Here is a 25,830-nt window from a genome sequence, read left to right as displayed (position 1 = left end):
TCACAATCCAAAGTCTTTAATGTCCTCCTCCAACAGACTGTGGACAACACAGATATACAAGATAGAGGTATCCAAACATGTCAAATAACAATATTAATTTATATCATTATTGTAACATTAATAACATGGAATGTAGTCATCCACATACTTAAAAAACAAATCTTTTAGTTTATTGTATGAAACATGTCAAATAAATAAATAACTCTATATCATGTCTCTGATAGCTATATGAATATATTCTCTTTGAGAGAAAATTAACAGGGAAAGAAGGATGGCAGAATGAACAGGCAAAAGAGAAGAATGGAGAGTGTTAGCTTCACTACCTTTCTTCCCATCGACTCTGTCCTCGTACACATACGACCCCCGCTCTCTCCGATAGCCCTGTCTCAGTCCAAGCACACACGCATTCAGCAGAATGTGTTTGAGTGCATGTTTGTGTGTGCAAAACGCAGACACTTTCTTTGGAATAGGAAACACGGAAAACATTTCCATCGTCCCTTACATCTCACGCGGCTTTTGTTTGCTGCCTACCCTCTTTCGTAACAGTCAAGTTGGTTACAACTGAATGATGACAATGGGTGAATCACTGCATCAGACACACAGACGGCTTCTTTATGTTACTCGCAGGTCTGTTTAATATCCCGACGATGGACACGCACGACAGGAAATTCAACAAGCACCAACGGCCGAGAGAAGAAAGGGGGTCCAATCAAAGGACAGCTACAACAAGCAGAGGAACAATCTCTCTCCTCTTCCGTAGTCCAGTCCTCCTCTTTTCTTCCACAGGTCAGAGTGTGTGTTATTGTGCCTCTCTGTGTGTGTGTGTGTGTGTGTGTGTGTGTGTGTGTGTGTGTGTGTGTGTGGTGTGTGGTGTGTGGTGTGTGTGTGTGTGTGTGTGTGTGTTTGTGTGTGTGTGAGAGAGTCTCATGTCAGGGATCAGTCTGTGCTGTGGTTTTCCAGCTCAGAAATGATGGTGATCAGGTTCTGGAGACCAAAGATGTAGCCACTGTCCTGGCCTTCGTGTACCACACTGTCCTCCCGGTAATGTCTGCAGGTGGTGTGGGCAAAGTCTATCATCCTCACATCCACCACGGGGCTGCGGGGGTCTGAGCAGGACAGGCTGACACCTGAGCTCCCACTGCTGCTGGAGCAACCGCTGCTAATGTCACTAGGCGTGGAGGGGCTGTGAGGGAAACCAAATGCACCTGCTACTTCAGCCTCCTCCTCCTCTTCCTCCTCCTCTTCCTCCATTTCAGGCTCAGCCTCCACCTCCTCCTCCTCCTCCTCCTCTTCTTCTTCTTCAGAAAGTCCGTCCTCAGTGCGTCGGCGTGTGTGTTTGCGGTGGGGCACGCCGTCGTAAATGATGAGCAGGGAACTGGAGTAGAAGCGGTAAGATTCGCAGGCTTCCAAGGCAGCTTGCATGTCTCTGAGCCTGTGCAGCACCGGGGAGAGGAGCTCATGTCGTAGATGCCGCCCGCTGTGGAAGAACTGGAACAGAGCCTCTTTGAAGCCGGGCAGGGTCAGCTTGCGTCCGTGGTACTTGTTCATGAACATCAGCTGGGCCGTGTCAGACTTGTACACCTGAAAAGATGGAGGAACAGAGGGAGGTGAGAAGATCTTCACTGCCCATTTTTATTATGTTGCAAGTGTTGCCTAAATGCAGCTGTTTCTACGGCACTAGACTGACCAGCTAAATAGCCAATAGTTACCAATGTGCAAGGTTTGATTTGATTTTGAATATTGCACAGTCAAAGATGTTAAACAGAGGTAAAGGTGGTGAGTCAACTTCAAACATTTGAATACCTACTTACAGACTTTTGTTGCTGGAGAGTGAAACAGGATGATGTGTTTTAAAGTGTTAATAAGAGGGGAAGGAGATTTTTTTTATTGGCTATTGGACAGAGCTTGCTACCCTTTTGCCAGTGTCTGTGCTAAGCTAAGCTAACCGGCTGTTGGCCGTAGAGTCCATGAACACAGGGGCCATTGTTGGCTCCAAGCCTACCTGCATGCCACAGAGACGGACTCCTATCGACGCTGATGTGCTCTGCTGGCACTTGCGGATCTGCATCGCCTTCTTCTCCTCCGAGGCGTCGTCCCCATGCTGCCGTGTGCCCATTTTCAGGTCCAACACGCAGGGCACCGTGTGCCGCCATGTCAGGTTCTCCAGCAGGATGAATTCTGGTGAAGCTGAGTCAAGGAGAAAACAGACGAAGAAACCATGCCCCTCTTCTACCCTAATGGCTTACAACTTGAAATAAAGGACTTGTATTAAAAAACAACAACATTGATCAAAGCTTTTCCCTCCAAAAGATCAACTGCATTTTCATATGTGCTATAATAATTACGATCTCCACAGGTAAGTCCCAGTAATATCGAGTAACGGATTAGAGTGCTAGAGAAATGTGACCCAACAGGACAAATAACTTAATAGCTAATTAAGTTAAAAGGCCTCAGATTGAAACTGGAGCTAATAAAAAAACACAATATGCAAGTTTTTGAGGTTCCCAGGTGGTACAGTAGGCCAAATTAAATAATCTTTAAAAAAAAAGAACACGGCAACAGTGTAGTTGTCCTGTGAAAGGATACTGTACTGGTTGCGGTGCTTGGCATTCTCTTTCATCCTCTGTAGGTGCTGCTGGTGACACTTGAGACTCCATGGGTTGTGCTTGAGCTGCGGCACAGCTTTGCTGTGACTGTGCTCCAGTCTGTAGTAGAGCACCTCGGCCTGCTGCAGCCACTCCAGCTCCACATCCTCCTGCAGCTTGTGGACACTGCGCGGCAGAGGGAGAGAGCTCCATGTAAGTTTTACATACAAAGCAGAAAGGGGGTAAAATACTGAACATGCTATTGTTTGTGCACATGGTTTAAGTTTGTATGTGGGTGGTAGAGTGCAAAACAAGTGGTCAGTGATGAACTGAACAGGATTTGAAGTGAAGCCCAGAGGAATATTTACTTTCATTCACCATCATCCACCCCTTCAAACATCACCCTCCTCCCACCCTCTGTCCTCAGGATATTCCCTCCAGTCGTTTCTCCGCTCCCGAGACCCAGGCTGACTGAGGACACGTTTGTATATACGCACGAACATGCATCTATAAGAGGTTACGTAACACTCCCTCTGGCTGACGAGGCCTAGCATCAGTCTCTGGCTGTCTTTTGCCTGAGGTTGTATGTGTAGGACAATCTGTGCATCATCAGTCGATTATTATGAGTCTTCAGACGATAGCTTACAACTTTACTTAAAACTTAAATGTCGTTGTTGTGTAACAGTTCTGCAGTGATCAACAAATCTTATATTAATATCAGTGTGAAAGTGACTCACTTTGATCCTTCTTGTTGCTATATATCGACTACATCCTCTACTTCATGATGAGAAGGTAGTCCATGAGTGTGCTGCTGCCTGTGTTGGGGGACATTTCTGTCCATCTCACCTCTTATCCTTGTCTTTGCGAGTGTGGCGGCTTCGGCCATCGTTGTAGTTGTCGCTGTCCACGAGCAGTGAGGATGCCACCATGTTGCCCCACTTGAGCATCTTGCTCTTGGGCTCACAGTCATCCGAGGGATCCTTGTTCTCCAGATCTGCTGCCGGGTCACTGTGGAGGGGGTAAGCGATGAGGCAGAGATTCCCTTCTTCATCCTCCTCGAAGCTCACCGACACCTCACCTAAGACGGGAACAGAGAAGGAGGTGGAAAAAGATTTCTGTTAGACATGTGTGTCATGGGGCAGTGAAGAGAACATGTCAGAAAGAAAATCTAATCACAATGAAGACAACGCAAGTGCTGAGAGTGACAATTCTTCTTCCCATCTTGCTGCTTTTTTGGAAGCACTGTTACACTTACAGAGTCCTTTGTTTCTACAACCACGTCTCTTTGAGACATTTGTTTCAACAATAACACAAAGCTATGAGTGACAAGAGAGGATGCACAGAGAACACAGAATGAAAGACGAAAATAAGGTCTCATGCTGACAAGCATAAAGCAACACAGAATAAATAACACAAGGATACAAAACTTCCGTCAGAATTGTTTCCATTTATTAGCAACGATTTCACCTCATACAAAATATAGCATCATACAGAAACCACAAAGCATTACCCGCACATACACAGGAAAAAAGGATGGTGTATTGCGTAGATATGATGCTGACAGACAGCAAATAACAGTCAGCATCATCAAGAAAGATTATCAGAGCTTGCAGAACTATAGTACAGAGACTCCAACAAGCACATTCATATTTTCACCAGTTCCCCACTTGTTGATAACATAAACAGCCACACCCTTTCCTCATTGTGGTGTCACATAATGAAGGAGCGGCAAAAAGAAAGTGAGGAGGACTGAGAAAAGCACAAGAAAATAAAGATAAAGAGGTGAGAAAACGCTGACATAGAAAATAAATGTCTGTTGCGGCAAAATATTCCTTGACACAGCATGGGAAGGAGAAGATGAGACCGACTTTTGATATCGTCCTGTGATCACGAGCAGTTGCTGTACGTCAGTATCCTGGAGGTGAACATTAATAGCAGAAGCGGGGGTCTTTGGACAATCGGAGGAAATTGACCGACTTTTGTTTCACCTTCACTTCTGACACACAGGAAACAGCTGAATGGGCGTGTGAACCACTGTCTTAGATAACATTTAAAGCGGATGTGCTGTAGTCAACGAGGACGGAGAATGACACGTGCACATCAGCAGGGGGCTTCTTTGGACCCCGGAGATTCCTATTTGTCTGCTGAACGAAAGCCATGAAGGATTTTACCCACTCACTCACTCACTCACTCTGAAAAGAAAAGCTCATTGGAGGGTAACATGATAAACCAGTCCAACAGTGTTAGCTAATGTGACTCACTCTCACTTGTCATATTTTAAATATCCTTAAACGGGTGTGGTGCTGGTGGTGGTGAATCTGTCCCGTTTGTGTAATTATGCACAGTCATCAGAACGTTTTGACGAGCGCTGCCTACGTTGTCGTTGTCAGTAGAAACTTATGGTTGACTCTATCTCCAACTGCTCTTTGGATTCCTGGATGTCGGTGGAGAACAAACGTGCTGAAACAGTGGCTCATACCTGCCCCACTGACTTACCTGTGTTAGCGGTGCAGCCTTTTGCAAACAGACCACCACACGCTGGAGGGTCTGTTTGCAGAAGGCCCACTTGCAGCCACAGCTGCAGCGCCCTCCTGTGGAACAGTTTGGTACATGCTGCAGACAGGAACCTGGAAACAACACTTGAGCAGGATTGGGGAGCCCTGTTTCCTAAAATTCATACATTTTCACTTCAGACACAAAATGCAATAATTGCAAAGTATGTGAACAACATCTTTACCCTACTGAGGTGTATGTATTCTTAGAGCAGAGATGTATACCACATAACACAACACAACATAACTAACAAACAAACTGGTTTAGAAGAAAGGTTGGATTTCCTTACCTCTGTACTGGGGGGTGAACTTCCTCATCGCTGCGGGCAGACTCTTATAGAACTGATGCTCGCGGGGGATGAGTGGCTTGCAGATGGTCTGCTCGCCGAAGCGCAGGACACAAGAATGTCCCCCCACCTGGTGCACGAAGGGCTCAAGCATCACCCCTTTCTCCATGTAGCACTGCTGGTGCTGCAGCTGGTGCTGCTGCTTTTGCTTTAATTCTGCTTTCATGGCCTCCTGGGCCTGAGCCTCCACAGCCGGACTCATCCTCCTCTGGCCCTGACCACACTGCCGCGGGCATTAGCCTCCTCAGGCACGCACGCACAATGCGGTGGGGGCCCTATCTGGCAGGGACGCGCGCACACTCGCTCACGCACTGCAGATCCGCAGAAGACTAGTCCTGGTAGCTTGGCATTGAGATCACAGGATTTAGCAAGTTGTTCCACCGATGTTGTTGTGAAGATCTGCTTCGCCTGTGCTGTCAGGGATTCTGCTGGTCGAAAACAAAGAACAGGAAGGAGGAAATAGAGGAGGAAAAAAAAAAACAGCTCAGATTTAGTGGATGTATGATTCCTTTTCAACTCCTTGTCTTGCAGTTCGTGTAGCTGAGTAGAAACAAAAGCCTCTTTGTGTCCTTCAAACGTTGAGGTTTGGACTAGTGCTGCAGCAACAGAGAGAGCAAACAGACAGATCCTGCTCGTGCCTACGCTGCAGACTGAATGCTCTCCAACAGCTGAGAGCTGGCAAACAACTAGTGTGGCTCTCGCAAGCCTAACAAGCCCGGCCCATCGCAGGCAACCCACCAATCAGGGGCTTCTAAAGCAGGTTGTTGGGTGGTAACCCCTCAAGAGAAAGGCACACGCAAACAAAGACTGTGGTGGGAGGGGTGAGTCTGGGGGGAAGGGAGAGAGAGGAAAGAAGAATAAAAACAAGGAGGGAGTGAGAGCTGAACTCAGCTGTTTTTCTGTCTGTCAGATGGCTGGGCTCGAACAACCTGACAGAACAAGCAGCGCTATTTCATCATATAAAGCAGGTGCAGGGGAAAGGAAAAACAGAACGAGGCAGGATGGAAACAGAAACTGGCATGCGGTGCGAAAAACAACCCTAAACAATAATGCACAAGTCAAATATAAACAACAATGGCACAGAAAACTCGGCCATGAATAGCCAACTGCTTTGGGGGCATGTGATTAATGAAATTAATGATGGTGGAACATAAACACATTTTTACCCTGCAATAACACAAGGTCAGTTTTGTTTTATTTTGGATCATACCCCGCTGGCATATTGTGTTGAAAACTGTAAAACACAATACTGAAATAATATTTTGCTGGATGACGCTTTACTTTTACAAAATACAAATATTCTGATAAAAGAGCCAGTGATTAAATATATTATAAATGTGCAAATATACACTAATATATGGCTTTGAGAATTTCTATTTATTATATTTACTTTCTCCACCTACACTTCTCAAATGGAGCAGCACTATGTCAGAAAACTGACTACAAAGAAGTGAGTAAAAGTTTTGGGGACCCAAACGTTTACAGTCCAAATGAAACTTAAGCTGGTTGTGATAATTTGAAAGAATAAGAAAAACTGAAAGAGTGGAAGAGGAAGACTTGAATGAAAACAGAGGCCATGATGGTGGTGTTATGAGACAAGGAGGGGAGAGAAGGGGTGACGTGAGGGCTTTTTATGAGAAGCTCGAGCTGCTGCCAGACTGGAAAATATAATCCTCATTTTGCTCCCTCCCGACCCTATGTGACACAGATTATTTTCGCAGGCAAAAATGACATCTGATTAAAGCAGTTACTCACTGCTGGCTCCATTCGTGTGAGTCAACCTTTAAACCATGAAGTGGGGAAACCACAACAAAGAGGAGTGCTTAGTGTATTATTACTAAAACATATGGAAAAAAAAATGATCACGGCATACCCCCCATTTGTACGAGTACATGCAGGAGTGTGAGCTTGCACATGCGTGTGTGCTGTGCATAACGTTGGCGAGTAGATGGTTGTGCCAGGAACAGAGTCAGAAAGCCCTGCATTAATCTCTCTAATCCTGCCGCTTGGAGCACAAGAATAAAATAGGCCAGGACAAACAGGTTGAAATTAGGAATCGTTACACATAAACAACACGTGTGTTTTGAGCACATACATACAAAACACATCTAATGCTGTTGTTTTGTTTTTCTTACATTGTGGACAAAGAAGTGGGAGTCCTTCAGACTCAGGGTTAATGATTGGGTAACTTGGACAGACTCTTAAAAAACTACTACCCACTTGGTCTCAGCAGAGAAAGCACTTTCCTGTCACCTCTGACTCCTTCTGGTCACAAATCTTTATTTCAACACAGGCAAAAACCCGACAGATTTTGTCATTGACGCCATTTTGTTGTCAGAGAACTGCACAAGTATAAAACGGTGGATAGTAATGCTACCCGATTGCCAAGGCTAACGCTTATTACTGAACTGCAAACTTGCATTGCAGGCTTTATTAAAATGATCAATCAAAGAGAGAGTTGTGAATGACAGATAGTTGGCCACTGTCGAGACGGCAACTTTGAATTCAGGGTAAACTGCACGACACCGGAGTGATGGTATTTAAATCCATGTTTATGGAAACATGACATTTTATTTGAAGCAAAAGGGAATCAAGCCCTCACTATACCACATTGTCAGCCACAGGCTCACAAGACAGCTGGCACCAGCATTAACAATCGTGATGTAGGTCAGTAAATCAAACAAACATGAAGGGTCCTTAAAATGAATAGGTCCTTAAATGAATTTAATACAGCAGCACAAACTGAAAATTACATTGAAAACATTGAGATAAAGAAAAAAAGGAGGGAGAGGGAATGAAAGCCATGACCTTGAAAGAAATGGGCCGAGTACAGCATGGAGCAGTTAGCAGGGGAATTTAACTGTGCAGTCACAAAGTGAGACAGTAGGATCTGCAGCCAGCAGGAAGTTGGAATCCAGTACAACGGACCAAAACAGCTCCTGACAAGATCTGATATTCTCCAACCTTGGCAAAAGGGCGAGGACAGATTTGAATCCGTCTACCAAGGTACATCGAGGGAACCTATTTGCAAATGGATTTTAAAGTCCCTGGTTTGTACTAGGTTAGCACTAACACTAACTAGCTTTCAAACTGGGACACAAACCATTTCACAAAGATGTTTCATTGATACCAAAATGAGAGCATGTGGATGCTGCATGCTACTAGACCTGCAACCTGCACCCATTGGACTGTACTAGCTCTCAATCACGCTGTATCCATCCCCCAATGAATGCCGTGTCTATTTTACTCTAAATGGGATCATAATTCACAAAATGAACATCATGCTGTATTGAAAAAGAGTTGAAACTACAGATTGATTTGATCTTTTTCATAGACTTCTACAGAAACAGACTTTTAGCAACCAGTGGAGTCGCCCTCTGCTGGTCATTCCAGTGAATACAGTTTTTAGGCACTTCTGCATTGGCGTCACTGTCCTGACCTGGTGACAACGTCCATTTTAATATACAGTCTATGGGGAAACCTCCGCCCATTGACAACACAAACAATGATGTTAGAAGGATATACTGTAGCAAAATATAAACAAACAGGAGCAGAAATCAAACCTGTGAGTCTTAATCTGTGAGCTTTCATCTTTCAACACCAACTGTGCAGCAATGGGGACCGAGCGGGAGCAGGTATGTCGTTGAGGTTATCAAGTGGGTCGGTGTTATATTGAATCAAGGCTGCGGCTGCGCCAGGGGCTTAACAGCACGTTCAGGCACCTCAGAAATGTATCAAGAGGTCTTTATTAAGAGGACGTGTGTGGGGATGTGATTGGAGAGGGTGAGGGGAGTGTAGGAGGAAAGGGTGGGCAAGGTTTGTCTTTTGCCCTTGTGGGGGCAATGGACATTGGAGGAAGAGGAGGAGACTAATATGGAAGTGGTGAGTGAGTTAAGACATAAAACAGATTGAATATATTGCAGCATCAGAGAGATATGTGAAGGGCAAAGTAACAAAGAGCACATATACACAAACACACACTAGTAGCTATATATGGATAGGTCTTTTACATGGGTCTTACTTTAAGTAAACACAACACTAACTTGCAATCAACTGCATGCTGCACATAACTGCACTTGAAATGTGTTTTTGCATATCCTCATTATTTGTCTTTGTTCTGAGAGCAGGATTGTTGTGTGTTTTTGTACTGTTGACCTTATCGCCTGCAAGAGCCTTAAAAGATTTAGGATGAGACAAATAATCTGAATGAGGTGGCATGAGTCTGGATTTAACTGGGCCGATTTGCGCAGTGGCCAAGGAGATACGTGCATGAGACGCGACGCCTCATATTCATGTGTTCCGACCTCTCAGGAGGCATGAGGTTCACACATGCAGACAGGTGGAAACCTGAGCTACACGTTCACAGAAATCACACACAAAGACACAACCAAATCGTAAATATAATTGGACAAACACACACTACCTCTGAAGGCCTGGCACCTGGCACCAGCGCAGTGGAAAAAGGCTGATCTTACCTGTGCAGGGTCATTCCCCAGACTGATCCCCTCATGTCACACCAGATAAACCCACTAACCAAATCCTCATGGGTCAACGCATTACTAAGCCCCTACTAAAAATACTATTTGCTGTTGGAAATTCAGACTATGTAGTGGCTATTAATAAACAAGTCCTGCTCCAGTCACGACCAAGTGCAAGAGACAAATAAACACAGGCACCATGCAGAGGGGAAACAATTCACTTGGCTGCCACCATGAGCCCAATGAGGTCACAGAGCTACAGACACTGGCTAAGTCCTGCAGCAGTACAACTGTACAGACGTAGACTTTCAGTCCACATGTCTCTTTTACGCATCAACACGTTTCGAAACATAACAGACAGTTTTGATACAACAATGCTGACAGAGGATGAAACCATATGAATTCAAATGACAAAGAGCAGAACATTCAACTGGTCAAAAAATCTTGTTCGCCTCACCCCTATTTCTATTCTTATGTCATCAAATATAACAAAATACTAATAATTTCCTCTCTATTTAATCAGTGCTCATGACAATGGTACATGAGTGATGATTGCAAAAATGCCAGTAACACTATGATGGTAAAACTATGAAACTATGACAGTTGACAACAGTGTACATAAATGCATGTGTGGATGTCTTAGTAATGGATGGGGCGGTTTCAGTAAGAGGCTACCCCATCCTTGCCGTACAAATCCTGGACATGACATCTGTTGTCTCCTCCTGAACATGAAGGGTAAACAATGCAAAACAGGACAAAGGGAGAGGAAATGGAACATGGAGGGGAGATACGAGTGCATTGATAATGAGAGACAGGGTGGATGGTGATAGAAGGAGTACACTCATTTTTTGGCCTAATTAGCTCGTAAATGAGAAGTACAGCACCAAAATTAACCCAGTGTCCCCAATATACCAGGGCCTCCTGTGTTCTTTTGCATTAACTATGGTGAGTGACATTGGTGAAGTAAATAAAACTTGATAATACTTCATTAATAGCACAGAAACTGTATGTTTAATATTTCAATACAGCACTGCTTATCACAGGAACTGCATCCAGGTATCAATCCATAGTGGAGTGATTTTCTTTTTAATTTACTTAGTCACAGAACTAGGTTTTACATAACATTTAATATAATAACAATAATAATAACCATTACTCTTTCAATTACTCAGAACCGGCAATACAGGAAATGTGTGATGTTGAGTCATCTACTCAATGTAGTGCATCTTTTAATGTTAGCAGAGCATGGAACACTTTAATAAATGTAGGATGTATGGAGGATTTTGCATCAACTTTTAATGGGCACATTGAGGAAGCAGACACTTTGACTTGCCAAATGCAAGGCAAATGGATTTACAATGGCTGCATTCCACTTAGGTGAGCCAGTTCCATGCCCCTGGTGAGTACTGCCAATGCATGACTTAGTGGTACACTTAAGTGTAACAGGGTCAACGTTAAGGCTGTGATTTTCTTACTTTGACGACAAAATGTATGCCTGAAATAAATGTTAAAACTATAATTTCCATAGGATTCAGTCGTAGTTCAGGCCAGTTGGTCTAAGGAAAAGGGGTAAGTGAGATGGGAAGTGTGAATCGGAGATCCTGGAGATACTGTAAGTTACACAGAAGGTGTAGTCTGGATTGGCAGGACAATGGAGATGAAGATGGCGGATAAGGAAAATGGGATTGCAACTGAGAGACGTCTAAGTGGAGCTGGCACACAGTCGGTAGGAGGATGGGGTTTAAACTGTGAGTTCTAAGGAAATGGGACTAAAATAACTTAATTAGCCGGTCATTTAGATTTGCAACTATGACAAGACCAAGGGACAATCTCCCACAGAATGTGTACTTGCTAAGGACAATCCTTCTCTTTAAATAACTGTATACTATATGACTATATAAGGGTGTCCTGCTAGTATCTGCTAGTTCAGCAGTAGTGCCAAAGTTTGCAACTGGATGTGAGTAACTGAATCAAGGGGGTGATTATAAAGAAGTAAAGCTCAGCGGCAGTGTACAGGAAACAGGGATGTGGACGTCACACACTTCCTGGATTTTAGCTTTGCCTCACACGCTTGAACTGTCTGCTTTTCTCAGAATCATTAGGCTGAGACACAACTGGCTCCGGTCCATTGACACAATGCAGCTCTAGTCTGGCGAAGAACTGCAATCTACTGCTGAATGCCTCATGCACGCTGTGATTTTATTGCTCGATTAACGGACGGCAGTGTGAGACACAGCATATGATGATCTAGAGGATTAAATAGAATAATAGAAATAATAATTAAAGTTTCCTTTAGTGTGATGCGTTGTCTGCTTGTTGCTGCAATTAAACTGAAAACATAAATCTTGTATGGTTACTTTATTCCATTATCCATTTGTTGGTTTGGGCAATCTCCTCATAGAGGCGTGGACTGCACTGGACTATTTCCATGGCCATTTGGCCGTGTTCTCTATGCAGCTGAGGAAGGTCAAAGAGCATTGGCTCACCCCCACTCTTTAGTTCATTTTTTTTGGAAGCTACACAGATAGCACAGCGGAGGAGAGCAGTCTCTTCTCTACCCAGAAAGCACTATGGCTGGGTTGGGGAAAACCTCTGGCTGACTGCCTCTCATATTGACCAAGCTCAGAAACAACCTGCAATTCTACTCAGACACTAAATCCGGCCACCAGTTGCGCAGCTAGTGAGAAATTGAATGACTGTGCGTTTTCCACAAAAATAAAGAAAACAACAGGTGTTTCAGAAGTAGACACAATGCGATGAAAGAGTTTCTATTCTAAAAGCGTTAGCGTGAATGTCTCACTAAACATAGGCCCATAAGATAACATGTCGTGTATTGCACGTCTCAATGTAACGCTGCTTTCAGACATGCACTGAAGTCTGGACGATTTCCTGAACTTCTCCGGAGGGGCTGTATGTTAGGAAGCAAATGTCCGCAAAGGTTTTCCTGCCAGACTCGTATTGAAAATTCCGAACAATGTTCGAGTGGACCCATGTGAGAATATGGCAGGAAAAATCAAGGGAAGATTCAGAGTGATCGAGTGGGCTCGTTGATGATTTTAAACCAAAAACACTCCTTTCAACATGTTCTGCACAAAATGTTCCAGAGATTTTGCTGCTGTTGTGAACACGTATGACTCAGACAATCTACTGCTGCGTTCTTCACGTGTGAACGGCAAACTCAGATAAAGGGGGTTAACAAAATTGCGCCCTAACATTTAAAAAAACAGCTTTAGACTAGCCTGGACCAAGCAAGGCTGTGAGCAGGTAAAAGTTAGGCCAGCCAAAGCTGTCCATCCTAGTCTCTGTGTGTTTGGCAGGGCCCTGTCGAGGTAGGTTACATCGTGTGAGCAAGTGATACCTGTCAACATATCAGTATCAAGAGCAGCCCGTCAGGCTCATGACTTTGCCTTATTGAGGCTGAACCTGTATTCTGGTAATCCTACAGATAATATCCTTGACAAAGTTGTATGTCAACAATCAACACCTTATCCATGGATTTACATGGGGGCCACATGACAATGTGAACATTCGAGGGCCTGCCAGGACGGACAGAACACATCATAAAGCCGATGGTGCGTTGGAAAAGGCACAGGCCAGTGGCGAATGTGGTTGTGTTTTGAATGCAGTGCCAGTGGTTTTTCCCCTCAGCAGTAACTTATCTTTAAAGTCTGCCTTCTTACATGTAGCAACAGCTGGAGAAGATGGCCCAAGACAGGCAAGGGTGGAAGCGATTCATCAATGGCCTACTTTCCCAAAGGAATATAAAGGCCTAACTAACTAACTAACTAACTAACTTCTGACATGGGTTGTGCCATCCCTAAATCAAATCCAATCAGTACACTGTGATAACTATGTAAACAATCAATATCAAAGCAATAACTGGACTCAAGTATGTGAAACCCTTTGGAATTCCGTTTTTCTTCATTAACTGATCTGAAAATGTGATCAGATTTAAGTCCTAAGTGTTTTAAGTACAAACACACCATCAGTTATCATATGTTGTGTCTTATTGAACACACCCATTCAAAAATTCAAGGTGCAGGTACAAAAAGTATTTAAACCTTCGGATTTAATTAAAAGCCGAACCCTATTTCGAGCCAATCTTCAATCAAACCTGTTTCGGCTCAGACATACTCTGACACTGTCTGGTTTGAACTTCTCGCTGTAGTCATTCCACTGCATTTCTTGGGTTGAGGTCAAGGTTTAGACTGAGCCACCCAAAAGGAGAATTCTTTCAATGAGCCATCATGTAAGTTACCTTGGTAAACTTGTTTCCCCCTACATGTTCAGCACAAAAAAGCCCCAAATCATGACATTCCCTCCACAGTGCTTCCCCTATTGCCCGATGTTTTCACATTGGTATGCTATGCCCTTTTAGGCCAGTGCCGTTTGTTTGTTCCAAGCCATTCAACCTTAGTTTCATTATTCCCCAGTAGCATTGTGTGTCAAGATGCTCTTTGGCAACCTTCAGGCATGCAGTGACGTATTTCAGGACAGCAGGAGCTTCAAGGAACATGCACCAAGATTTGCATATGATGGACCCATGAACACAGATGTTCCGCAGCAATGATTCCCTTAAGCCTTCAGCTGTTACGTCACTGAGCACTCTGCATTGTGCTTTTGGAGTCATCTTAGCTGGGCGCTCACTTCTAGGAAGAGTTGCCACAGAATTAATCATCTCCATTTATAGACTGTTTGACTGTGGACTGATGAATATCTAACCCCTTTGAGATGACTTTGTAATCCTTTCCAGCTTTAGCCCAATCAACAATTCTTGATCTTAAGTCTTCTGAGATTCCTTTTTTTCTTGCTTGGCATGGTTCACACCAGGAGATGCTTCTTGTGAATCACTAAAGGAAGAGTCAGTGATGCTGGAGAAGGATTGTTGATATTTGAACTCAACAGCCAAACAAATACACCCCACCCATAGATGCTCCTTCAGAAGCTCCATCCCCCACATTCATGCATGCGCATTGCCAAGGCAAACCGCTGATCTTAAAGAAAAAAAGTTGGCGAGTGCTGTGAAACAGCATAACAAAATGTCAGCCACCTGTCAAGCAGGACAAACTATTGGAGGTCTCTCCATCATTAACACGTCTCACCGTTGTTAATGCGTCTCTTGGCTCTCACCTCTTTGGTAATTTCTCGGCCATCTGTCCTACTTGACAATGCATCGAAATTAAACTGCTGATTGGCTGGAATAGTGTTGTGTTGTCTGCGCAGAACAGCTGTTTGTTTCTCATATAGAAAAACAAGGCTGTGTATGAAAACCAGAGTTTTTTTCAGCGCGCACACAGAACGGACAGCTAGCGAACTGTGAGGAGAAATTTGTGGAATTAAACAAAAACTTACAATCGCTGACTGTACCGCTGACTGAATTCATGTGAAAGTCATGTGTGAGGTGACGACATGGTCGTTGGCACATCTCTCGCACCAAATATAAACACACGCACCTCTGTCACTATGAAAAGCAGCAATCATATACCTTATTGCATACTATTAAAAGTTGGGCACTGACATAAACACAAAGGCATGGCCTCAGTGTAAATCTCCAGACCAGACAATCACATTGTTGGGCATTGCCACTATTTCTTACCCAAAAAGGACAGGCCATTGCAACAGTGACAGCACACTGTCAAGCCATGTGTATTTCTGTATTTCTGTCAACATCTTTTAAGGATGGGATGCAGCCAGAGAAGAACGGAATTGCATGGTGAACAAATAAAAAGCCTTTGGGGCAGACTGTGAAGAAATGTGAAGCCATGGCTCGCAACCTGATATCATCATTGTAAAAGAAATGTGATCAAAGTGGTGAGAGGGCAAGAAACCCCTTCATCCTCAACACCTAATGTTGCAAATCAACTCAGCATGCAGATGGCACACAGTCACAGACTCAGCTAACTGATGCTACCCAGATGAATATTAATCCTTTGAAAAAGCCCCCCCACCCCAACCACCCACCCACCCACACACACACACACACCCCCACCCACCCACCCACCCACCCCCCCACACACACACACACACACACACACACACACACACACACACACACACACACACACACACACACACACACACACACACACACACACACACACACACACACACACACACACACACACACACACAATATTCCGTGCACTGCCATACGTGTGACACACTTATACTTAAAATATTTAAGGGTTAGGGTTTTCTTTTATTTACAATTAGAGCAAATGAAGGTCATTGGGTGATGCACAAAGCTCCACTATAGCACAGATGAGAAATCAATAGGGAGATTGATGATGAGATCTGTGAAGAAATGCACAGTGGGTTTAGTTAGTGTGTGTGGGTGTTGACATAGAGAAGTGTGGGCTGCATTGGCAGCAGTACAGCGTGTTTCTGTGCCATAGACGGCTCTGCACTGCAGTGCTTGTGAGTGCACGTGAGGAAGAGTGCACATGTCAGAGGATTATAGAAGAGCCCATCCATAACCACCTCCGCGCCTTCACACAAAATCTACACCCCCTTACTGCACAAATGCAGCCCTTTTTTCCATCCCTTTGTCATGTGAACATCCGGAGCTCCATTTCCCCCCAAAGAGCTGCATTTATCATCTGTAATAACGGCTTCATCCTCTCAGACTGCTAGCCTACCCAGCAATCAGACATAAATGCAGACAACATTCAGCTCACTCCAATTGACATCTAAGGAAGAAAGACGTCCTTTACTGGATATAAAGCCAGTCTCAACGTGCACTTTCTTTCCTCGTGGTGTTGCCTCATCACCTGCACTGGTCACTTTGTTTGTTGTAGCTCAGGAGAATAGCAGACAGTGTGACAAGAGTCAGTGGGGGTCCATAAGCCTCTCATCCCCAAATAATGTTAAACTTCAAATATCATTTTGACTCTCCTCCTGTCACCCAGTCGTTTTTTCCTCTGAGTAACAGCTCTGTACCCGGGATGGTGAGCAGTGCAGGTGCTAGATAAAAAGGGTAGTGGAGCGGGCGCTGAGTCTCCCAGGGTTTGGGATGTCGGGCATGATAATGGTTTTTGAGTTACTTCTTTTGCAAATCAAGATGTTTCCACAGCACCACTTAGTGTTTGGGTTTTCAGGCAAATGTGTTATCATGGATGACACATTTGCCTGAACTGCTTTATGTTGCGTAGCAACCAGGTTACTTGCATGGACTAACTGCGGTCCAAACCACATGACTATTCTTGAACACTGGTCATGCGCATGCCAGTGTAGACAGGAAACAGATTGTCAACTTGGCAGTTGGTTGCTTCATTGCAGAAATAAGTGAACGAGGATCAGTAAAGGCAAAAATTAAGAGGATTCAATTTTTTCTTGGCCTGACGACATGGTGGATCTGTTACTAAAAGTAAGTGTTACCAACACTTGTGATTCTTTATCCATGTTGGATTCACTCCTTGTAATAGAACAGGGATGAAGAAGGAAGTGAACATGGGCATTTGCGTCACAGTTTCCAGTGGTCTCTGTTTCTGCACGTCAAGACTAGAACACAACACCAAATTTTCTAATTAAAACTGGGCCCACAGCATTTCCAAAAGTCTCAATAAACTAAGCTTACATAACACTAAACATAACCTAGCCTCATAACACCAGACCTGAGACAGGGTCATGGAGAGATGGGACGATAGAGAATGAGCCCACAGGGAAGAGATGGAGAAGACTTTAGATGTACTGAGGGTACACTGCAGACAGGCGATCGTCCAGAGTGGTCCTTGCCTACCTGAAAGCTGAACACCTTTGGTTTGGCTTGGTGCGCTTGAAGACAACCCCTGCGGTTTACCTGCAAAACACAAAGAATTACATGAACACTACTTCTGACTGCGCGTGTGTTGCTAAACAGAAGGTCATCGGGATTAAACACACACTTAGACACAAACAAAACCAGAAGCCAAATATAAAAACGGTTCATCCATGCCACTGACCTCTCCTACCCAGGCAGTGTTTTTTTCGCCATGAAAGAGTTGCATTTCTCCAGAGGCCGAAACGCACACACTGCAAAAAAATGCGATGTCTGACTAATCAGATGGATCAGGGGAATGATGTGAACACTGAGGCAGTAATTCTTTGGGTGTTTAGGTTCCTGCACGTGAACTGCAGCTGGATACTGCACAGGCAGAAACTAGGTCCACTGGTAAAAATAGATAAAAGGGCTACTAGAATGGAAAACGGTATCATCAGGAGGAAGAGGAGTCTTTGTAATGTAGAGATCAGAGAGGTTGAAAATATGTGGAGACACTCGAGGGAGTCAGACGCCAGACGGACAAGGCAATGGATTCTAAATGAAGTGGCAGCGCCAACAACTATTTCGATGTCCACTGACAGTGAGAACAGAAGTTAAATATAAACTCAGTAATCCCTCAACAAAAAGTCACTTAATGAGAGTCGGCCTGAATGGTAGGATGTGAGCGTGAGGGGGTGAGGAGGAAGAGGAGCAGGAGGAGGAGGGGGGAGGGAGGAATGTAGCTGGCAAAGGCCCAGGATTGTGCCAGGGCCACTCAGAGCAGGTCGGCCTCTTGTCAAGTGGAACAGCTTCACGCTTCGTGTCCTGTCAATGACAAATACCACACTATCCTTCTCTGCTCGAATGGTCTCCCCTTGCATAGGAGAGCAAACTATCCCCACGTTGAACATAAGAGAATCATTGCATGCCTCAGAATTGAAACCCAGTCACACTTTCCATGACAGAGACCGCGTCTCTAGCCGGTGAGTCCCAGCCGTGAGGCAAAAAGATATCCCTGACAGTCACCCAGCATGATCGGGGTAAGTACCTCAATTATTCAGTAAGGTCAAAGAAGTGCAGCTGGCTCAAGGCCTGGGCCTCTCTTTGATACTCTGGCCTTAAATGTGGCGCCGGCACAGCGTTACTTTCTCTCCACAACACATTCGCGGTAGTGTTTCATCTTATGCAAGTGTCTTAATTCTCCCTACGTCTTGGACTCAGAGGGAAGCCCTTCTGTGCTGCTGTGGAAATACGGACCAAACTTTAAGGCGATAATCACACAGACCTTCTGAGAGGGTGCGTTTGTTACTTGATCATCAAACAATGTCTCTGACACTAAGCCAGAGATCGCTGGCTAGTTACTCATCCAAGTTTGACCTCATATGCTCGGAAGTTAAGTTTTGTGACAACTCTGTGACAACTTAATAGTGTATAGTCCTATAGAATGAAGCACTGGGAAATGCCCCCAAACTGTAAATCAGATCAGATAAACATTACAAAAAAACAGATTGGTGCTGTTTAAATGCACCCTGTTTGGTTTCCCAGCTAAATCCTATATATCATGGTAAGCTCAATGCCAGCAAAAGATGTCAGTGTGTATGAGTAATACAGAGCCATCAGATCAGAGGCTCTGGAGATTAACAGAGTGACTGCACGCCTTTGAGAAAACAGAAAGCGAGAGGCACTAACCCTTTCTGTGGCTCCACAGTTTGATTTATTCAAACTTTTTTGATTTAGAGTAGGACTTGTCTGGATCTGTCAACCCTGATGAACTGGCAACAATCTTATCAACATCGGAACAGACAGGTTGTCAGCTGTTTGCCTTTCTCAGGGACTGTTGCTACCACAGAGTAAGCAGGAGGAATCCCGGAGTTGGGAGTAGATCTCGTCCTGATACCAAGAAACAACATGTGTGCAGCATTGCATTCAGGGAATAAAGTCGGTTTTACTCCTACCTATCTAGTAGAAAACCAACTGTGTCACAGCTGTGTAAAATGTAAAAGAAAAAAAAAGTCAAGTGTCTATTATTAGCCTGCCTAAAAATGATTACACCTGTCCGTATCAGTGTGCGCAAAGTAAAGGTATAATGTGCAGCAGAAAATAAGACAAGTGCCACTGAAATATGTCGTGCTAAAATTGACCTACAGCTAGCAGACAGCTTGTCATCGTCTGTGCAACCACAGGGCTTCAGTTTACACTGATACTGAAAACTATCACAGCATGGGGTAAGGTCAGCCAAGCCAGTCAGAGGCTACTTCGCATGGGGGGGAACCCTCACCATATCTTAAGTTATGTAAGTGCTAAAGAATAGTCCTCTCCATAAGAGGAGACCCCCAAGTGTTCTTCTAATGGAGAAAAAAACATGTTCACTCTTAGCTGAGGTGAATTTTATGTAAAACTGCAGGAAAAGCCAAATTGAACCTCTGAAGAAAAAGTCTAACCACATGTGGTTGAACTATCTGGAACACATTTGGGCAAATTACATAAACACTACTTTAAAATGATATTAATAAATCAATTTAATCAATTTAAACCAATTGGTGGCATTTTTGTGAACAAGAAATTCAAAAGATTTGGTTCCAGTTTCATCAGTTTGACGCATTACTCTATTTCATATCGATGTCAATTGCACTCTGAACTGTTGCTCTGGCAAAACAAAAATAAGGTATTTTATCACATGAAGGCCCCAAGAAACTGTGATAGACATTATTCTGTGTTTGCTGGCATTTTATGAATCACAATAAAAGCTCAATCATCAAAAGGCAGTGTGATCATCAGTGATGAGAAGAATCATTCGTAGCGTCACGTTGCCGCACAATTGGTGTACCAGGTATCATACAGGTGAATCCAGGCTATATGTGACGGAGGTAGTGACTGATTCAGCTTCGCTGTCACAAGGGCCGCTCCAGGAAATCTTTCCTGCCACATGCCGTAAGACTTTACAACAACTCACCTCTGTCTGACAGAAAAACTCTTGACTCTTGTGTGATCTGAATCGAAACATAAATCCCGGCACATTTGCACCTCACGTTACCATGTTCCTCTGAACACTGCTGGTAACTGATTGTACCACTGCACTATTTCCACTATTAATATTCATGAAAATTCTTTATATTTATTGTTCCTATTCTCTATATTCTTGCAATTCATATATTTTTGCAATTCGTTTGTGTATATATCGTATATATTTTGTGTACTGTGTGAAACGTGCTGCTGTTACACCGGATTTTCCCAGCTTGGGATAAATAAAGTATCTATCTATCTATCTATCTATCTATCTATCTATCTATCTATCTATCCACCCATCCATCCATCCATCTACCTACCCACCTATCTAGAGGTCTTTCTCCTGCAACAAAACAGAGTATGTAGGTCCAGCTCTGCCTTTCGAAATTACAAACCGAACGGTCTCAAATAGCTCACTCTCCTCGTGGAGGCACCGACCGACATCTTTTATTAACGAAACTGCAAACGTGACCACAATCGATCCCCATTAACCACGGAGTTTATTCGATGTTTTCCCTCTCTACAACCGAACTGCTACCTCCGCTCGTCTTTACACAGCTCGTCACGTGAACGCAGCACCCGGACCGCAGTGAACTGCTCTTCTCTACAAAGCTCACAGTCGACGCTAACGTCACTCACGGCGCCGTTAGCACCAGCTGTGCCCAAACTGTTCTCTTTTAGCCACGGTTCATTTACGCCGCTACCTTGCACGTGAGTCGTGTTAAAGTTTCATTTCTAAAAATTGTCTGAAAAAGAAATAGAGAAAGAAATACCTCCGCTTCCACATTCGTCCCCCAGAGCCCATTTCGTTTTCGAGTGTGTGTTTTCCGGTTTTGGCAGACGCCTCTGATTGGTCCACTGGTCCGGAAGTAGCCGTTTGGATGCCATGGCGACGGGGGGGAGAAAAGAGGGGGGGGAAAGCCACGGGGCAAAATGTGTTGTTGTTGTTGTTGTTGTTGTTGTTGTTGTTGTTGTTGTTGGTCCCTAATCAAATTCTGTACAGTGAATATTGCTGATTGTGGAAAAAATTTTGCAGTTTTCTAAGGTCATAATTTATCATATTAATGTTAATTTGGGATTCAGAGAATAATGATGGGACTTTTCCACTGAAGATAACTGTCGATAATGAACATAGGTTGCAGCCTTACCGAATTTCTCTACCTCGCGCAAAGGTTTTCTGTCTGTTGATTACTGTACACACACAATATTAAAGTAATCAAATTTAAGATCAAATGAAATAAAGTATAATATATATTGACACAGTTCTGGACTTTTTACTTTGATATTCCTCAGGATGGATGCTGGAGGGCCTGCCATAGTTTCACATTTCTAACAAACGTGTAGGTAAATAAATTATTATTTTAGACCTACTCCTTCACCTTTCGAGAAACAGTTGCCTGCTTTGCCTGGTTGGTAATCTAGTTATGGTGAGGTGCCTTTCACACAAAGAGCTATTGCGTTACAACTGAGTTGCTCCAATTTATTACTTGATTGCATTTCACAGGGATGCTGCACTCATTAGCAGTGCTACAATCAAGGAGTTCTGCATACCAAGATTAAAACAAACAATAAAATAACAAGACAATGTTTATTGTCCTCTTTACTCCATACAACTGCACTTACTGTTTAATCAGCTCCAGCTGGACCATTTTCTATATCAAAATTATGCTTTTATGCAATTATGCATATAAAATATATTGTTATAAATAAAGTTGTGAGCAGAGCTCCCTGCTGCTGTTGATGCCTTGTTGGAATTTACCTAACTATGTACACACCCACTTTCCCGACAGCACCAGCTGACTACTTTGTTTTGATATGCCCTGATAAAGGCTGTGAGTTGAAACACGTATGCACTAAGCCTGTTTATTAGAGGCTTTTCTAATTTTGGCAAAGCAGTGTGCCTTGGTATTACTGGCTTATTGAGCACCTGTTTTTTTGATACCTGGATTAGTGGAGCAGCACTCCACAGTCAATCTGTAGGCATTCCTTCTCTTTTCTATGTGTCGTTGTCACTTTGCAGTGTTCGTGTACATTATCCACCACAGCATGAGGACATATAAAGTATTGGTAAATAATACTTTTTTCTGCACAGTACAAAATGGTTGATTGAGTGTGATCACATCTCTTATAAGGAAAAGTTAAAACTGCATCTTTGTGCAATTATGTTGTCACATCTCCTCGGTTGAGGAGCAGAGTTACACAACAGGTCATGAACTCAAATCTGCAGAGAGAGACAGGGGAAGGAGGAAACAGTTTCTCGGTGTCTGATTGAGCTGCCTTTCTGGTCCCAACCCTACAGTAATTACTTGTCATCTTATTTTCTCTCCTAGATAAATAACTCGGCTCCTATTTTAAATTTCCTCATTCATTCGGCCCTCGACAGTTGGTGAGAAAACCACAGATGCTCCCCGAGGGGGAGCATAGAACCAGCATGACAACTGTCATTGGAATGGGTGAATGCCTATTGTCACATGTGGGCACGGTGCATCAGGTAAACACCATAACCTCAGTCATTCACCCATGTGATCTCTGTGACTTCAGTGGGAAGTCTGCAGGTTCACAGACAGAGTGTACGTAAACTGGACCAGTGCACCTGGTCATGTCAATCTCCGGGGAATGATGTCAGTGATCTTCATCTGTCTTGGAGCATGCGAGGCAAAGGGTCAGCAAACCACACAGACCCTGCATGTGATCCTCCAGATCTACACTGGCAGCTAGAAACAGAGAGCACACAACATGATTTACAAGATCTTGAAAACAAGCAATTAAGCTATGGGAAACTCCACCAGCAACAGTATTTTCTTTTCTTTTCTTTTCTATTTCATCACACCAACACACATAGCTCAGCGTTTTTGTGCCAGAGAGAACGGACAAAGGAGCGATGACTGTAAACTTTTCTCAATTGTAGCTTTGATTTGTTGACGTAGATTATCGCCCGGGCATTTGTATAGGTCGGAAAAAAGAAAGGACAACACCAGTTTGAACAACAGCCTCTACACAGATCCCCCCCTGCCACTGTCCTTGGAGCTTGTTCAAGAAGCTGTGCGTGGGTTCACTACTTTCTACTCAGTCTGTCTGAGAAGACAATGCGTCCTTTTAGGCTCAAAGGACAAAAGAGAGGTCACACTGTGTTCCCTTGGACAACCTTTCCTTGTCACATTTGCACATGCATCATCGTGGGTTATGTCACAAGAGCTCCACAACCAGACCATCTTAGACAAACACTGGCATACTTGTCTCGTGTCGGCCAGATCTCTCCAGTTTTAAGGGACACGCTTGATTGAGTTATGCAACAGCTAATAAATATTAATTGCCATGCTCTCTGTGACGACAGAAACATGTAGGGCCACATTCATTTGCATGCTATGTGAGGCGTGTGTAACCTTGTATTCTTGTGTCAACAACTGAACTCATTCATTCAAATGTTTGACAACCTGGTGATGATGGCGGAGGCACCCGACAGTTGCACTTGTGTAAAGCGAGAGGTTTGACAGTAAAACACCGCTTGAACAGATGCAGAGAGATGGTCTATCGGAGCCTTATTCCGCTGTATACATGACATTGACAAGTGAAAGTAGAAAAGTCGGAGGTGTTAAGGGAATAAGTGTAAACATTAATGATGCCTCCCATCCCTTCATTGTCCCAGTCAGTCATAACAGTTTGTGAGCTTTGCCAGAGTCCAGGAAGTGGCTCACATAAATGGTAGGCAGCCATTGTTGGTGGTACTAATTCCATTTGTGCTATTCCTGCTCTAGCAAGTCAAAATGTCTGCTATGAGGTATTCTAACAGATAAAATAATCAAATATTAAAGCTGCACTATATTTTCGTGTTAACATCTGTTCAAAAGACCACATGTGATGTGGAAGGTGTCAGAACCCAGGGAGAATTACCTCCTGTAATTTCATGCAAGTTCATGCACTTTAAGTGTTTAAATTTGTGGGGAGTTCAGTCTGTTACAATGAGGACAAATAGCTGACTTAACCAATGCTAACCATCATTCTGTGCCATTGCATGCATGAATACCCCACAAAATTGTTAAGTTCTGCTCGATATAAAATATTCTCATAGGTTAGAGTCCATGCGGCCTGGCAGTGTTTGATCAACCACTCTACTACTTAGAGCTGAAGCTGTAATGCAAACAGGACAGAAACCGGGGAAAGTTGCTGCACCAGTTACGCAAGCCTTTAAGCACAGCCAAAATTGTCGAGGACCTCTGTGGGAGCCGCTTGGAAGTGGAACAAGACTGAATAGAGTTTTGATTAATTAGAGCCCAAAACATCCTCCCCCGCACCAACCCATCCGCTCCATTGTCCAAATTGCTCTCCACCTGTGGGGTTCATTCAAACGGACTTGGTTAAGAGTTGGACTGGCATCTTCAGGCAATTTTTTTGTACCTCTCCAAACACCCCAGGATCAACGCTACCAGGAAACCAAGCTACAGCAGGGTAAACAACAAGTGCAAAGCGAGAGCAAGGGAGAGATGTTGCATGATAGACAGCACTGGATAATACAGGGCAATGAATTACAGAACATCCATTAGAACTCTCAGCTGATATTTTCTAAACAACTGGCAGTTGAAATGCAAAAGAGATGCACATTATAGCCTCAGCTCCACAGATTGTGTCACAAGCTGCATACATGCAATGCTACACTACTACTACTAAATTCAAAGAAAAACATCTAGAGAATAACTAAACTTTTGTAGTTTGTGAGACTGCATACCCGCAGCTTTAATGAATAATACTGTACCAGTGTGTTTACTGTTATTGTTGGCAGCACCAGTAGCCATCATCCATCGTCTACCGCTTAATCCACTTAAGGGTCGCGCGGGGGGGGGGGGGGGGAACCAGAAGCATTTATCTTTATTCTTCTGTCGGTTTTTATTACCAATAGAATAATATTTTTTTTCTCCTGGAAATCAATTGAATGTTATCTAATATTATTCAAAACTCTCCACGCACGCACGCACACACGCGCGCACGCGCGCACGCACGCACACACAGTGTTTCCCCTGGAGCACACCAGAACACACTGCACCTTTTCTATCCCCTCCAGTCAAACTCCATCATCATTAGTTCTCTGAACCACTTTTTCTGTCTGTTCATTATCAATGCTCTACTGAT

General features: G+C 43.8%; 1 protein-coding gene across 2 annotated transcripts; it reads right to left on the bottom strand.

The window, feature by feature from the left end:
* On the bottom strand, positions 1 to 21,548 carry LOC118309349 (inositol hexakisphosphate kinase 2). Of its 2 annotated transcripts, none has more exons than XM_035631367.2 (7): positions 21,480 to 21,548; positions 17,701 to 17,760; positions 5,428 to 5,912; positions 3,432 to 3,663; positions 2,587 to 2,771; positions 2,003 to 2,178; positions 1 to 1,581 (listed from the first exon to the last, which is right to left on the bottom strand). In XM_035631367.2, exons 3-7 carry the CDS (start codon positions 5,684 to 5,686, stop codon positions 937 to 939), a joined length of 1,497 nt encoding a protein of 498 aa, XP_035487260.1. In that variant the 5' UTR covers positions 5,687 to 5,912; positions 17,701 to 17,760; positions 21,480 to 21,548; the 3' UTR covers positions 1 to 936. The 2 variants fall into 2 exon arrangements, with proteins under 2 accessions (XP_035487260.1, XP_035487258.1); XM_035631365.2 differs by having other exon boundaries at positions 5,428 to 5,909.
* Positions 21,549 to 25,830: the final 4,282 nt, after the last annotated feature.

The sequence above is a fragment of the Scophthalmus maximus genome, chromosome 6 (genome assembly GCF_022379125.1).
Source record: "Scophthalmus maximus strain ysfricsl-2021 chromosome 6, ASM2237912v1, whole genome shotgun sequence".
Lineage (NCBI taxonomy): Eukaryota > Metazoa > Chordata > Actinopteri > Pleuronectiformes > Scophthalmidae > Scophthalmus > Scophthalmus maximus.
The sequence above is the reverse complement of the archived record's forward strand: the minus strand, read 5'-3'. Positions and strand labels throughout refer to the sequence as shown.

Bases quoted from the DNA above. Each gene is read 5' to 3' on its own strand.
- LOC118309349 (XM_035631367.2), bottom strand. From the start codon at position 5,686: ATGAGTCCGGCTGTGGAGGCTCAGGCCCAGGAGGCCATGAAAGCAGAA. The intron at 2,179-2,586 runs GTATCCTTTCAC...CAGCTTCACCAG, and splicing joins CAAGCACCGCAACCAGTACA to AATTCATCCTGCTGGAGAAC. The intron at 1,582-2,002 runs GTAGGCTTGGAG...CCATCTTTTCAG, and splicing joins TCCGTCTCTGTGGCATGCAG to GTGTACAAGTCTGACACGGC.